Source organism: Kalmanozyma brasiliensis, assembly GCF_000497045.1.
Source record: "Kalmanozyma brasiliensis GHG001 unplaced genomic scaffold PSEUBRA_SCAF4, whole genome shotgun sequence".
NCBI classification, from domain to species: Eukaryota; Fungi; Basidiomycota; class Ustilaginomycetes; order Ustilaginales; genus Kalmanozyma; species Kalmanozyma brasiliensis.
In genome coordinates this window covers 403243-417838 of record NW_015961981.1, presented here as the reverse complement: position 1 = coordinate 417838, position 14596 = coordinate 403243, and the positions used below count along the sequence as shown (strand labels likewise).

Sequence of the window (14596 nt, the reverse complement as noted above, 5' to 3'; positions counted from 1 at the left end):
GACTCCACTTTTCGCTATAGAGACCTCGCCAGGCCGCCCCTTTAGCTTCACCTCGTACCACCAACATCAACCCGCACCAACTTACACAGGAATCGCCCCCCACACACCCATAACGTAACAATGACAGGAGCCGCCGCCAAGACCTCTTCGTCCGCCGACGTGGGCGGCATCGAGTCGTCGGTCAAGGAGAACAAGCGCGATGCTGCGCAGACCGCCGAGAAGAACGCCGCCGAGGAGCTCGCCGATGAGGACGAGGACGATGAGGACGATGAAGACTTTGTACGTATTCCGCAAGCCCTCTAGATTGTTTCTGTGATTCGGGTTGCTGACTTCCCCTTTCCTCACGCATGTCATGTGGTGCTCCCTCCGTTCCACTACTGCCCATCCTATCTGTCACGAACGTGGTGATGCAGGAGGAGGACGACGACGAAGAGGAAGGCGACTACGAGGAGGACGAGGAGGAAGAGGAGGGAGATGTCGACGAGGACGACGAGGCGGTGGTAGAGGGCAACGACGACGAGGTGGACGACGATGCCGAGGAGGAGGCGCAAGATGAAGACGAAGTTGAGGGCGGAGAAGACGAGGAGGAAGAGGAAGACGAGGATGAGGAGGAGGACGATGCCGCTACGGGTAGCAAGAGGAAAGCCGACGACGAGGGCAACGACGACGATGGAAAGGCTGCTAAGACCGACTAAACGCCCCGGAATCTCTCCGCCACATCGCTCCATCTTCGCACTATGCTGCATCTCAATGCGAAAAGCTTTCATGACACGGTCGACGCGGTGTGACATTCAAATTGAAGATCCGTAGGAGCTTCTCTGCTGCAAACTGGTGTGACGAGGTGAGCCGGCCGCTGGATCGAAGCAGTGCGATGCCAGCAACGTCTCGAGAGTCTAAGGAGGCATTCTACCTCTGCTGCAGTCTCGCCCAAGAGCGGTTATGAGACCGCTTTGAATGGCATTGCATTTGAGGAGAAACTTTCCACGATTCCCATCGGTCCCGCTTTCGAGCAAGTCACTCGACGATTTATGGCCTTGGTCCTCAGACGCTGACAAGGAACGTGTGACGTGTGATGGTACGGCGAGTCACGGGAGCGGCACGTTACGGCGATTAAAACAGACGGGATGCGAGGTGTCGGGCAAGGAAAGTGAGACGTGCGAGCGGAACGGACAAAACAGGAGCGCGGAATCGGGAAAGAACATCAAAGGTCGACAGACAGAGATACACCGCGGGAGAAGATGTGAGATGCTTTCGCTGCCACAAGAAGAACACTTGTGAGTCTGCGTGGCTCGGGCTGTCATTGAATCAAGTTGTCATGCGATGGAACCGTACCGCCCCGAATTGAAATGCTACGCTACTGGTGGAGTGCTCCATCGATGTACCGTCCTCGGCCTGATCCGTAAAGAGCTCGGACCGGGACTCGCTCTCGAGGAGGTAACACTACTCGCGCCTTCGTCCGTTCCAGTCTTACTGTGTCCATTCGCGCCCATCGCCCCAGCTATCGCTTTTTGCAGCATGGCATAGTCCGCCCCGTCCGGAAGCTCGATCTTGTCCTGCTGAGCTCTCGCCGGCATAAGCTCGTAGAAGAGCATATACGGGTTCTCCTGCTTGACCTGCTGAATGGTGGCAGGTGAGACGCTTTCGTCTGAGATCCGCAGCCAGCTGTCCCCCGCGCCTTGGTCGGCAATCCCATCGTATCCTGACTCGCCTGCCCCAGAAACGCGCTTGAACGCAATGTAATGTCCAAATGAGTGCGAGCCGTAGTGTACGACAATAGCAGCCAGCCGGTAGAGGGATTCCGCTTTTGCATCCGGACCATCGTCTCTGCCAATGGCATTCGAGTTCATAGTCTGCCTCCCGTCCAGCGAGATGCTTCCCTGAAGGGTGAAGTCACTCAAGTCGAGATACTCTGGAAACAGCACGTGACGATTGTTCTTCGATGGTGCCCATGAAGAGGCCGAATACGAGGACCGGTTGAGGTGCAACGTCAGCACGCGGGGAGGTCGAGAGATCATGATCTGTTTCGTGGACAGTCGACTGAGCGTCTTTTTGAGCTGGATGTTGTTCAATATGTTGAACCAGGGCGAGGCGGGATCCTCGGAAGATTGCTTGAGCTCGTCCTCTGACAAGCCAGACTCCAGAATGCGAGTCAGCTTGGTTTCCTTCGACCTGAGCTGAGCAAGTCGCTTCTTCTTTGCTGGAGTCAAGTTGCCGTTCGACAATGCATGAGCGGAGCCGTTCGCGGCTACTCCGTTCTGCTTTGTGGCGGAACCTTTGTTGGAGAGATCCTCCTTGACAGCTTGCAAGGTGTTGCGTAGCGTGCAGTTCCAGCAAATCCAATCGACCTGTTCCAAGTCGGACCACTGCGCGAGGCATTCTTGCAACGAGCAGGCTGATGTACCTGTAATCTCGGACGTGCGAGTACTCACGTTCATCGCTGGCACGGACAGGGAGATCTCGGATGTGGAAAAGTGCCGGATCGCCTCGCAATATCCACAATCGAGGCAGATGGTGCGCTGCGCCAAGAGAGCGTCGAAGGGTGAGATCATGAGAGTGTTGCTGGTGCTGCTTGAGTGCATCTTGCTCGCTTCGGCGGAAGTGCTGTTGGATTTATCGGTCATCCCAAGGATCTCGAGCGGGTTGAAGGTGCCGTTCAATGTAGGAGCACCAGAAGCGTGCGCTGGATCTGCATACACACCGCAGCCGCTCCATGGCAGCGATGGCGCCATGAGCGCTCGGAAGCCAGCCTGTTCGCTGTCGAGCTTCTTTTGTCTTTCATGCTGAATAGCTCTGGCTTCGGCATCGACTGCCTCGTTGAGAAGCGCAAAGAGTTCGTGCGCGTCCTGTTGCTGGTGAGCACCCACGAGGCTTCGTATCGAGGAGGAGGGCAGATTCTGGAGAGCACGAACGAGCTGTTGTGGGTTTATCGTCATGTTCCGGTCGCCTGGTGTAGCGAGCTCTTCGACGAGCTCTAGCAGTGCATCGATGACGGGTGTTGGAGTATCCCATCGTTCTGCCTCTTCCACCAGAACATAGAGATACTTGCGGTATAGCGCGAGAGACGATATTGACTGCAGGGTTGAGTTGAAGAAGCAGGTGTTGCCCGTGTTGCGTAGACCCTTGTACTTTGGATTAGCTATGCGAGCTCTCGATGTCGATGCTGAAGACCGGGATGAAGCTCTTGAAGAATGGAGCGAGGAGGAGGGAGCAGCGGAGCGGGCCCGCCGCAATGACTGAGCCTTGTCGGAGGGAGCCGAAGGGGTATAGGGATGGAGGCGCGAGACTGATTGCAGTCCTGGCTTGAGCATATCGCTGTATGCTGCCAAAGCGAGAATAATGATGAGAAGAGCACCAATGCCGAGCAATGCCTGCGTGGCGATGGTCGCTGGTATTGGAAGGACGCCAAAGAGAGGATAGGCTGGCCTGGCAGCAGGTTCGACGAGCACGAACCGATAGCTTCCCATCCCTGACGCCCGCCGATGCTGTCAGAGATCACTCAGCTGTCTCATAAGCTCGATCGCATGGGATGGTATGGTCCCGGAACCGCCGACCGAGCGCAGGATCGAACGCGATACTTGCGTGGGCGCCAAGGACGGAGCTTGCCGAAGAAGGGAAATGTCGGCGAGCTTCCACTGCGGGTGTCGTCTGCTTCGCGCTCGCTTTCTGCCGCGTTTTGGAACAAGGATGCAGGTGTTTTTTGATGTTGTGCTGGTAGAAAGGTCAAAGAGCATGCGAGAGCGAGGATGGTTTGCATCAGGGTCCTACTGTAGTTCTTGAAGCATCCGAGCAAAAACTGAGTTTCTTCCTCGGAAAGCGGCTAAAAAGGCGACGTCACCTCCACAAAAGGCGCAGCGGACCCACCATCATCCGATGTTACATCCCTGCTCATAGGAAGACCAGGGGGCCTTCTGCGCGGAATATGGCAGCTGGTCTGCAGCTCGTCCAGTGAGTGCTGGAGTAGTATGTAGCTCTCCAACTCCAGTTCTGCAACAGCCTTTCCCGTCCGCTGGGACTGACTAGACATGTCCATGATCTTTTACAAAGCATGGTAAGTGGCCCACCGCAGCAGACTGTCTTCCAATGCAAAGGGACAAGCAGGAACCCAATGGTCCAGCTCGCAGCTGTGCTGTAGCTCGAAGCTGTCACTGCTACATGGCGCTCTCGAAGCGTGCCTGGCTCAGCCTGAAAGCGTGAGCTGTGGTCTTGAAAGTCTCGAAAGCCCAATTCAATCTGATCTGCTGAAAGAGAATGCAGCCTCACAACGATCTAGTGAGCCGCTGCAGCTCGTTTTGTATTTTTGAATAAGAAGATGTCTCAATTTGTATCAAGTTGAATGCAGGCTGACCTTTTCCATTGCCTTTGAATCGGGAACTGCCGCTCTGGGGCGATGACGGGCTTCGAGCGCTTGACTCACCATCCGCCGATAGTGACACGACAGCCCGTTTCAAGAGGCAGTTCGTGCATCGCGAGACCCCACTGGATGCGTCGTTGGGCTGCATATGAGTGCCTGCGCTCCTCCGACCTTTGGTCTGCTTGGTCTGCTGCATCCTTGCCATGCGGCATACTAGAAGGTCACGAATGAAGAGGCGAAACCCGCTGAGGCGTGGGCGGAGGCGAAAAGCGCGAAAGCTCCACACGAGCTGAGCGAAAAGCGGCCCAACTGTGGTGACTATCATCGTGACTGCAGTCGGAGTACTGTCTGGGCTCTATCCCCGCGTCTTGGGTGAGCGAGCGTTCTCGGCTCTGAGTCGTCCCTTTTTGGCTCACGGTCCACTCAAGGCGATCGCCTCTCCCCGCGACTGTCCCTGAGTGGGCCGCCTTGGCCTTAGCCTTGGCTTTCTGCGTGATTCCCGCCATTCTCTTCGCATCCGCGCTTGTCACGATCACCCACCCTATCCATTGTCCACTCGGTCGCTTCCTTCTCGTCACCATCCACTGTTCGATTCGGATCCCTTCCGATACTTCGGCTTCCTTTTCGATTCTTCACCGAGCATCGCCCCTTCATTTCGGGTGTCACCTTCAAAGCTCTTATCTACAGAGCCGCTCCACCAAAGTGTATCTTTACTCGCCGCGTCACCTGATCGCTCTGTCTACCGACTCTTTCTAGCTGCACACCATCGACATCAGCACTGTCACAGAGCTATCGAACGCAACCCGGTTTCCTCAAACTGATCACAAAGTGGCTGTCACTCTTTGCTCTATCAGGACGACTCGATACTCAAAGCTTTGAGCGGATCGTCAGCCTTCACGGTCAGCAACACGAATCGGCTCATCCTTGACTTCTGCACCGATAGCGCACACGCGACACGACAAGCTGAACATCCGCATCACACGCGCTTTTCTGTCCCTGTCGCACCATTCTGCTCACTCGGCGACCCCACCGCTGTCTGAACTCAACTCGGCCCAGTACCGAGAGCAGTGGAGATGGACATGAACGCCACCATGGCCTCCTATCAAGGCTCTGGCGCCAACAGTCCCGCTCTGGGCCGCGGTGTCAACAATCAGTACCCACATAACATCGTCGGAACTTCCTTGACCGCCCCAGCTTCGCCCTCAGGCGCCTACACCGCCTCGGCACTCGCATACGCCAATGCTCAGCTCTCGCAGTATGCTGCCACCGGAGGCACTGCTGCTCTTCCCGCCCACCTTCATCCGCACGCTCTCAGCTCCGCGCTCTCCGACTACTCGATCAGCCTGCCCAACTCGGCTGCTTCTTCGCCCGGTGCCACTCCGCGCCGCCTTCCAGGCACAGGCACCTCAACGCCTGGAGGCAACTCCCGCGTAGCTGCCAGCGCCATCACGGGCAAGCGTCTCAACTGGAGCGAGATGATCTGCCAGACCATCGCAGAGAGCGAGAGCGGTCGTCTCGTCATCCAAGACCTCTTCGAGGGCATGTGCTCCAAGTTCCCAGAGATCCGCGAGTGGGCCTTTGGCAAAGATTGGGAAGCTCGTGTCAAGAACCGTATCAAGTCGACCCTCTCCATCAAAGGCAACCTCTTCGTCAAAGTCCCGAGACCCAGCAGTGCTGCTGGCAAGGGTAGCTGGTGGACCCTCAGCCCGGAAGCACAGGAGGCTTGGAAGACAGGTCGAGTAGCCAATGTAGTCAAGAACAACGCACATAGCCGTGCAGGCAGTGCAGGGCCGAGCAGCATCCACGGCTCGCCCGTTCGAACCGTCAGCTCCAAGTTTGGCACCTCGTCTCACACCACCAACCCACCCTACCTCGTCCAGAATTCGCATGCCCATCAGAACCACAGCCAGCGAACATCACCGCTCGGCATCGGTCTCGCCCAGGCAGCCCACAGCTACGGCAGTCCGCTCGCCAACAACTTCAACTTTGGCGAGTCGCTGCCCATGGTTGGTGCGCTCTCCCAGAACAGTGCGTTGCCCAGCAACCTGGGCCTGGGCGGCGACGATACGAATCTGAGCCTGGGCGGGCAGCAGCCGAACACGCAGTCGATGCAGGACCAGGCGCAGAACGCGCAAGCCAGCATGGCCACGCAGAGCTTTGCCAATCTGGCTTTCCTTCAACCCAACGGGCCACAGCCGTTGGGAAATGCGCAGAGTGTGCCTCACCTCGGTGGGCCGCAGTCGATGCCGTTCCCCGCGCAAGGGCAGGATCTGTCCGCAGCCAACTTGGCCAGCTTTGCCAACTTTGGCAACAACGACTACTCGGCCATCTTTGCCGGCATCCCCGGCTTTGATGCGAATGCATTCGCCGCTGCGAACAGCACCAACAACGGGCAGGTCAACATGGGCATGGGTGCGTACCAGATGGAGCAGAGCAGTCATCCGTTTGGCGGTAGCATTCCTGGAGCATACACGTTGCTTCAGCAGCAGCAACAGCAACAGCAGCAAGGGGCTGGGCAGCAGGGTCAGCCAGGGCAGCCAAGCAACAACGCGTATCCGAACTTTGGCAGTAACCTGTATGCCAACCTCCAACAGGGAAACCAGATGTCGGGGCAACAGCAGCGCGGTCTCAACCAGAATCCGGGCACGTCTTCGCAACAAACGCCACAGTCGCAGTCGCAGTCACAGCAGTCAGCGTCACAGCGAGCGACGCCGCAGCCCCAACCTTCGCAGCCGAGCAACAGCAATACGACGTCTGGCATGGCGAGCGGTTACAGCGGGAGCTTCCCCGCCTCGAGCCCTTTTCCAGGGAACGGACTAGAGGGTCCCTCACCGGCCGACTCGACGTGGTTCTCCTTCACGCCGCTGGTGCAGCCGACCAACGATGCGAACGATGGCGGGTCCGCACTCGGGCAGCTCGGCGGCGAAGGATCGCGCAAGAGGCGGACCAGTGGCGCTGACCTGGGCGATTTCCAGCTCCCACCGCCCCAGGACGGAGCGTGATTCCTCCCAGCTGGATAGACATCTCTCCCCAATCATTCTTCTTCACCAGGGCTCTCCCTCTCTCGGTGCTTCACCGTCCCTCTTCTCCCTCTCTCTCTCTCTTGGCCTCTTGATACGTCAACAATTTATACTTGTACTCTTGACAATTGCCATGGGTGTGCGTTGTGACGAAGTCTCCGTCAGTCTGAGTCGCAAAGGTCAGCATTGGACCCTGCTTCAGCCATGGCCTCGCTGCCGCTGTTTCTCGTGTCTTGTCTCTCATGCTCTCTCGCGGTCAAGTTGATCAGGAAGACCGTGAGCTCGTCCTTGATCCTCCAGAACATGTCAACTGAGAACAATCGCCCTCACACACTCAAGCAAACGCAATCGCAGCATCACGACAACATTTGACATTCAACGCGAGGCCCGAAGGACACGTGTGCGAGAAGGACGGGTGAATAGGTACAAAGGATATCGTGGGGGCGTGACCGAGAGGCGGGGTCCACTACGAGAGCAGAGGACCATCTATTATGTGAGGGTTTGCGGGTGGTATGTCGCTAAGCGCGAGTCAGGGGAATCATGGTGCATGGTCGAACCTTGTCGAATTCGAGGGGTATAGCCGAGCACCGTGAAGCGTGAGATGCGACACGGAGCGAGGAAAGACAAGAGAAGAATCAACAGAGCCGCGGACCGAGAAGACGGAGAGAAGCATGCAAAAGAATCCGGAAAGCAGAGAGAGAGATGAACGAGGGTGGGCGAGCTTAGGCGGCGGCAGCGACAGGGGCAACCGGCTTGGGAGCCTCCTCGACGACGACGGGAGCGACGGGAGCAGGGGCGGCGACGACCTCCTCGGGGACCTTCTCGTTGATGGCGGCAGTCTCCGACTCCTCAGCAGCGACGGCGGGCTCCTCGGTGGCGGCAGAGGCCTCCTCGGTCTTCTTGGGCTGCTTGTGGAAGAGAGCGCCGAACTTGCCGCTCAGACGACGACCAATCTTGATCTTCTGAGCGGCGACATCGGGAGCGGGAGCGTCAGCCTTAGCAGCCTCGTCGATCTTGACCTCCTTGGCCTCCTCAGTGGCAGCAGCGGGAGCAGCAGCCTCCTCGGTGGCGGGAGCGACCTCCTCGACGGCAGCAGGCGCAGCGGCCGTCTCCTCGACGGCGGGGGCAGCAGCAATGGTCTCCTCAGGGATGGCGGGAGCAGCAGCAGCTTCGGTGGACTCGGCCTCAGCAGGAGCGGCGACAGCGGCCTCCTCAGTGGTGGCCTCCTCCTTGGCGACGGCGGGCTTCTCCTTCTTGGCGGTCTTTTCCTTGATGGCGCCAATGATCTTGTTGAGGAACGACTGACGCTTCTCCTTCTTGGGGGCAGCCTCCTTGGCAGCAGCGGCGTCGTCAGTGGCAGCGGCAGCCTCTTCGGGCTTGGCCTCCTCGACGGCAGCAGCAGTGGCAGGAGCCTCGGTGGCGGTCTCTCCGATCGCAACGGCAGGCTCGGCGACAGCAGCCTCCTCTACGGTAGCTGGGGCAGCCTGTCGATGTCGAGAGACAGACGAGGTATCGATGCGGATGCGGGATGGTCAGCGCTTTCATTCGACGCTGCTCAAAGTGTTGCGCAACATTGTACTTACAGCCTCCTCAGCGGGAGCAGCAGCCTCAGTGACAGGGGCAGCAGCAGCCTCAGTGGTGACAGGGGTCTGCTCGGCGGCGACGGGAGCGGCAATCTCCTCGACGGGAGCGACGGCGGCGGGGGTGGTCTCGGGAGCAGCAGACATGGTGATTATGGTAGTGCGGTGGTGGTGGTGGCAGCGGTGGTGGTGGTGGTGGATGCGAAGGAAGATGGGATCGCGATAGAGATAGGATGTGTGAGTGCAAGAGGAGAAGAGGCCAAAGGAAGCTCAGCCAAGTATATAAAGGCGAGCGGACAAAGGAACTCAGCTGAGCGGCCAGATGGGACAAGTGCGGAAAGGGGGCCTGTTTCCGTTCACTTCGCTGGCTTTCCTTGTGTGTCTAGTCACAGTCACACAGGAGTGCTTAGTCCCCCTTTCGGTTCAATATGGACTATGCGCGCGCTGGCACGCCAATTGTAGGTTGGTGGGCAAGAGCTTACAGCTGCAAACTTTTGCGGTGGGCGAGGTGCAGGAGGGCAAGCGTGTGTGCATGTCGGAAAAGTGCGTGGGTGCATGGGTGCGTTGAGCGTCTAAATGAAAGCAGCCAAGGCGAGTTGTGATAGGCCAGCCAAGCGGCAGAGGACAAGGTCACCCACGGAGTAGCGCCGTCGACTCTCGTGTAGGAAGCGCACCATGCCAAGCGAGACTCGAGCGAAGAGCTTGTGGCTTTGGTTCTGTCTCGTGATGGCCCGAGATTGAAAGGGGCTTCGTGCCGCGTTCGAATCTCATGGCCCTCGGAGCGCGTACTGACAACAGTCACGCAGTGCAACAAGAAGCCAGCAGGGGAGGGATCCGAGCGAGTCTGCTCATCGGTCGAGCATTTGACGGTACACAACCAGACAACAGCGCTCTTCAGCTGTAAGGGGCCAGGTGCAGCGACTGCTATCGGGAGCATGAAAACAAGCCAGAAAGGGAAACAAAAAAAAAATAAAAAGTGGGATGAAAGGGTCTGTCTGGCTGTTGAACAGCGCGTGGCTGGTTTCGTGCCGAGCTCTGACTCGAGTGCGATTGATTGCTTTTAGAGTTTTGGCGTGAAAAGGTGTACTGTGACTGTCCCAGCCGGAACGAGCCGACCGATTCGTCGCGACGAGGCTCTGCTCCGGCGTGCAATCCGCTCTTTCTCTCTTGCTCATCGCCTCTGCCGATGTCTCGACTGTGTGCTATTGCAGAGTTGTGTGATGTCCAGTGTTAAGCGAGTCGGAACAGCAGGCGAGCAGGTTACACGGTGCTCAAGCGAAAGGGTCGCGGTCCATTTGCTCTCACATGCACAGCAGATCTAGCGCCACTTTGTCTCGGCTTTTTTCTTTTCTCTTTTTTTTTCCTTATCGGGGCATAGACTCAGCGTTTCCACCGAGTTCTATGGCACAACTCTATATGTGAGTGAATTCCTGCTTTCAAGTGCTATGAGAGCTCATCATGCCGTCAAAAATAGCCTCAATTGACTCGACAAAACGTAGACTTCTGGGCGGTACGAGTGTTTTCCATCCGCAAGTGCCAGGTCTTGCACTCCTGCGTTGAAGATCAGGGGTCCTCGTGATGTCAATTTTCCGGCTAAGCGCTTTGCATTTGGCAGATTTCCTCTTTGAAAAGAAATTTTTCACGCTTTCTTTGATCTGCAGAGCCTCCTGACGGACCAAAATCGAGACAACCAAATTCCTGTCACTTTTGACAGCTTGGCAGCACCACGCAGGACGCGTGCGGCTACTGCCGAAATCATCTGAAGCCCTTGGATTTCCGCGTCGGCGTGCTGCGATGATGGCCCACGCCTCAAGCCCTTCCCAACAGGCATGTTATGCAGTGGGTCGACCAAGCCAATGAAGCCGTGGCCTCATCTACCCGGCCGCCAACAAGTGGGTTCCAATCGATGCGTAAGGTTCAGCGGAGATCCAAAAGGGCAAAAATTTCCCGAGCGGCGCGATCAAGGGGGTCGACAGGGCAGTACACACTGCGGCTGTGTGTGTCTGCTGCAGGGGTCCTACAGTATGATTGAAACTTCCACCAAGCGAGAGAGGGCGAACGCATTTCCCTCGCTCAACCAACAGAAGCGACAACACGCTGAGCCCTCACGCTGATCATATGCACGAGGTGCATTTGGATCGGCGCGCTGCATCCAATGAAACGCGTTCTTTTCGCTCGCTTCGGTCTCGACGACATGGTTTCGGGCCTAAAGCTCCATTTCAGTCCCGCTCTCTGCTGTTTAGATCGTGCTAGGCTGCTATGTGAACTGCTGACTCCTTTCTTACTCTCGTTGGAACACGGCGAGGACAAGAAATCGCAGCAGCACCACCACCACCACCAACAGCATGTCTCGCAACTCTTCGCGAGATGCGTGGGTTCCACCTCGGCGTGGCGTGCACAAAGCAAGCTCGCTAACTTATTGCTCGACCTTCGAGCTGCGTCAGCGCGATGGCTTGAGCGAAGCACTCGAGCAACACAGTGAGCAACCAATGGTCACCGTGAGCTTTCGTGTGCTAGAGTCAAAGGCAAGAAGGCTTGTCAGGCCCGCGACTGGCCCGAAATCAGGGTGTTACATCTCGACGCTTCACAAAAAGTTCAACTTGTGGGACGTAACATCTTCAAAAAAGCGGCACCAAAATGCTTCCACGCTTTGCGGCTTGGCGTAGCCGCCCTGACTGAACAAACAAAAGCCGACTCCTCGTTTTCAAGTGTCCCTTTCAACTGACTTGATTTCCTGTGAGCGTTCAAGCGTTGATTTTGTAGTGCGGTCCTCCACTCCGAGAAACGTGAGCACGGTTCATTTCGTCAGTCATCCGCTCTGCTGGCCTGCTCAGCCTGCCTTCCGCATTTTCTCGGTGCAGGAAAGGCTGGGACGCTGATCAATGCTTCCAACAGACTGCGTCTCGCGCCTGAGCGCACAGATCCCCCGCTTCTCAAGTCATCTTCCTTGCTTGCTGCCATCATCTAGACCATCCAAAAGGACCCGACCTGCAGCCCATCTGCTGGCCTTCAAAGTCGATCACCATGGCTTCGTCCCACAACGGCGGCCGCTTCGCCTCCCGCACCGCCTTCGAGGCGCTCCAGGTCGAAGAGATCGAATCCGACGAGGAAGAGGTCGTTCAGCAGAAGACACCTGCTAAGCCAGCTCAGACCGCTGCTCCCAAAGCCTCACCTGTCAAGGAAGCCAAGAAGCCCGCTGCCAAGGACAAGGCAGCCGCTCAGCCGGCCAAAACGGAGGCACAGTTCGAAAAGGCCGCCCCAACGCCTTCCAAGGGCGCTGCAGCCCAGGACACAGCGAAGCCAGCCACTGGCAACGGTACCAATGGCGTCAACGGCCATGAATCCCTCACCTCGACTATCGCAGAGAAGGTTGGTCTTCAGAGCGATAACGTGCCCACGCCCCCTGCTCCCTTCGCTCCTGGCGCCCCGAAGCAAGGCAAAGCAGCCGCTCAGCCGACCTCCGCTCCTGCAAAGCTAGCACAGGCAGCCGAGACCAAGCTCGAGTCCGTTCTCGACAAGGCAGCCAGCGCTGTTGGTGTTGACTCCTCCCAAAAAGACAAATCGCAGCCCGCACAGCGACAGGCTCAACCAGAGCCAGCCAAGCCCCAACCCATGCAAAGGCAGCTCTCCAATCCGCAACAGAAGCAGCAGCAGAGTCAGGGAGATGCTTCCGCTGATTCCAAAGCATTCTGGAAAAAGGTCTGGGACAGGACTCTCTTCGGTTTCGCCATGATCGGAGGATTCATCGGTCTCGTGCTCCTCGGCCATCCGTACCTCATCCTGTTTGTCATGGTCTGCCAGACGCTCGTCTATCGCGAGGTGGTAGCTCTCTTCAACATCCCCAACAGACCCTCCGTCACCGGCGGCGGTGGAGGCACAGGACGTTCAAGTCGCATGTCGTCGGCTCCCAACAGCGCCGCCGCCAGCGAAGTGGACGAGAATGAGGAAGAGGAGCGCATTCAGAAGCGCCTCGAACGTCGTCGCGATCAGCTTTGGAGCAAGACGCTCAGCTGGTACTTCTTTGCCGCCGCCAACTACTTTTTGTATGGCGAGTCGATCATCTACTACTTCAAGCACATTGTCTTTGTCGACGCCTACTTCATCCCCTTCGCCCGGCACCATCGCTTCCTTTCGTTCATGCTCTACGTGTTTGGCTTCATGGCGTTCGTCTCGAACCTCAAGCGTCGCAACCTCAAGTACCAATTCGGCCTCTTCTGCTGGGTGCACATGTCGCTGCTTCTCATCGTGTTTTCGAGCCATTTCATGGTCAACAACATCCTCGAGGGGCTCATCTGGCTCTGGGTTCCTGCTTGCCTCGTCGTTTGCAATGACGTCTTTGCCTACGTCTGCGGTATGACGTTCGGCAGGACGCCATTGATCGACCTCAGTCCCAAGAAGACAGTTGAGGGCTTTGTGGGAGCCTTCTTCGTCACCGAGGTGTTTGCCTTCGGTTGGGCCACCTTGTTCCAACGCTACAACTACTTCATCTGCCCCGCTGTCAGCCTGGGCATGAACGCATTCAAGGAGATCACCTGCGAGATCAACCCTGTTTTCCACTGGCACTACCTTTCGCTGCCTCCTGCGCTTTCGTCGTTGGCATCTTCGATCGTAGGTCACCGCGTTTCTTCGCTGCCCTGGACTCCTTTCCAGCTGCACGCTCTCGTATTGGCTTCCTTCGCCTCGCTGGTGGCGCCCTTCGGAGGTTTCTTTGCCAGTGGCTTCAAGCGTGCCTTCAACATCAAGGACTTTGGTGACAGCATTCCCGGTCACGGTGGTCTCACCGACCGGTTCGACTGCCAGTTCCTGATGGGTCTTTTCACGTACGTCTACTACACTTCGCTCATCCGAGAGCACCACGTCACGGTCGGCACGGTGCTGCAGACCGTCGTCACTCAGCTCACGCTCGATGATCAGATTGAGCTGTACAACGAGATCAGCCGCTACCTCGTGGGCCAAGGCAAGCTTCCCAAGGCTTGAGATGCTGGCTGTCTTGACCCGTTCTCATCATCTCTTGTACTCGTATTCACCACGCTTCGATGGAGCAATCCCTCTCGTGTCTGTCGGAATTCCAAGTCATCATCACCAACAATGCAGCGGACGCTATGGCCCAGCTTCCGGCGTTGAGTTGTGACTGAGCTCGGCGCGATTGTGTGAGTTCGTAGGTTGGCAGCGGCAAGATGAGGAGGTCGTGGATTTCAGGTCCTCAATTTCGTCGTGTGTTTTTTGGCGTCGTAAAACACTGCCTCGAAGTGAAGCGCGAGAGCAAGGTAGGCAGAGACAGGTGAAGTGCCCCCAACGTGGCTTGGCCACCTTAAATCTTATTCAAATTGCGCAGTCAACATCACTCAACACCATCGCCTCTTCGACGCTAACACCATCTCGACCTCGTTCAGCTATAGGACCTCCTGCGCTTCAGCTTCTCTTCGTTCTTCCGATCACAAATACACTCGCTCTCTGTCCCTCTCTCTCCTCGCATTAGCGGCGCGCGGTCATTTGCACCGCCGCTCCCGCTCGTCACCGATCTCGAACCCTGGAGCAGCTCATATCGCCGCCGACAACAACACATCGTCACTCGAAGGGCTCGCCGGAACTGCAATATCGATTCTGTTCTCAATCGCTTTCCCTCTCCTTTTCTCAACGCTCAT

The 14596-nt window shown here is 57.2% G+C and overlaps 5 protein-coding genes across 5 annotated transcripts; 3 read left to right on the top strand and 2 right to left on the bottom strand.

Annotated features, from left to right (window-relative positions):
• Nucleotides 1-120: 120 nt before the first annotated feature.
• Nucleotides 121-695, top strand: PSEUBRA_004825 (uncharacterized protein; the record flags this gene model as incomplete). Its single annotated transcript, XM_016438339.1, has 2 exons — nucleotides 121-279; nucleotides 414-695. The coding sequence occupies 2 exons, from the start codon at nucleotides 121-123 to the stop codon at nucleotides 693-695; spliced, it is 441 nt and encodes a 146-aa protein (XP_016290787.1).
• Nucleotides 696-1349: 654 nt separating this feature from the next.
• PSEUBRA_004824 (Peptidase C19, ubiquitin carboxyl-terminal hydrolase) lies at nucleotides 1350-3464 on the bottom strand (the record flags this gene model as incomplete). The annotated part of the gene is made up of 1 exon (XM_059465380.1): nucleotides 1350-3464. The coding sequence occupies one exon, from the start codon at nucleotides 3462-3464 to the stop codon at nucleotides 1350-1352; it is 2115 nt and encodes a 704-aa protein (XP_059320457.1).
• A 1966-nt stretch (nucleotides 3465-5430) lies between these two features.
• On the top strand, nucleotides 5431-7353 carry PSEUBRA_004823 (Transcription factor, fork head; the record flags this gene model as incomplete). Its single annotated transcript, XM_016438330.1, has 1 exon — nucleotides 5431-7353. The coding sequence occupies one exon, from the start codon at nucleotides 5431-5433 to the stop codon at nucleotides 7351-7353; it is 1923 nt and encodes a 640-aa protein (XP_016290785.1).
• Nucleotides 7354-8093: 740 nt separating this feature from the next.
• On the bottom strand, nucleotides 8094-9098 carry PSEUBRA_004822 (uncharacterized protein; the record flags this gene model as incomplete). The annotated part of the gene is made up of 2 exons (XM_059465379.1): nucleotides 8094-8855; nucleotides 8955-9098. 2 exons carry the CDS (start codon nucleotides 9096-9098, stop codon nucleotides 8094-8096), a joined length of 906 nt encoding a protein of 301 aa, XP_059320456.1.
• Nucleotides 9099-11975: 2877 nt separating this feature from the next.
• On the top strand, nucleotides 11976-13928 carry PSEUBRA_004821 (Phosphatidate cytidylyltransferase; the record flags this gene model as incomplete). The annotated part of the gene is made up of 1 exon (XM_016438331.1): nucleotides 11976-13928. One exon carries the CDS (start codon nucleotides 11976-11978, stop codon nucleotides 13926-13928), a length of 1953 nt encoding a protein of 650 aa, XP_016290783.1.
• Nucleotides 13929-14596: the final 668 nt, after the last annotated feature.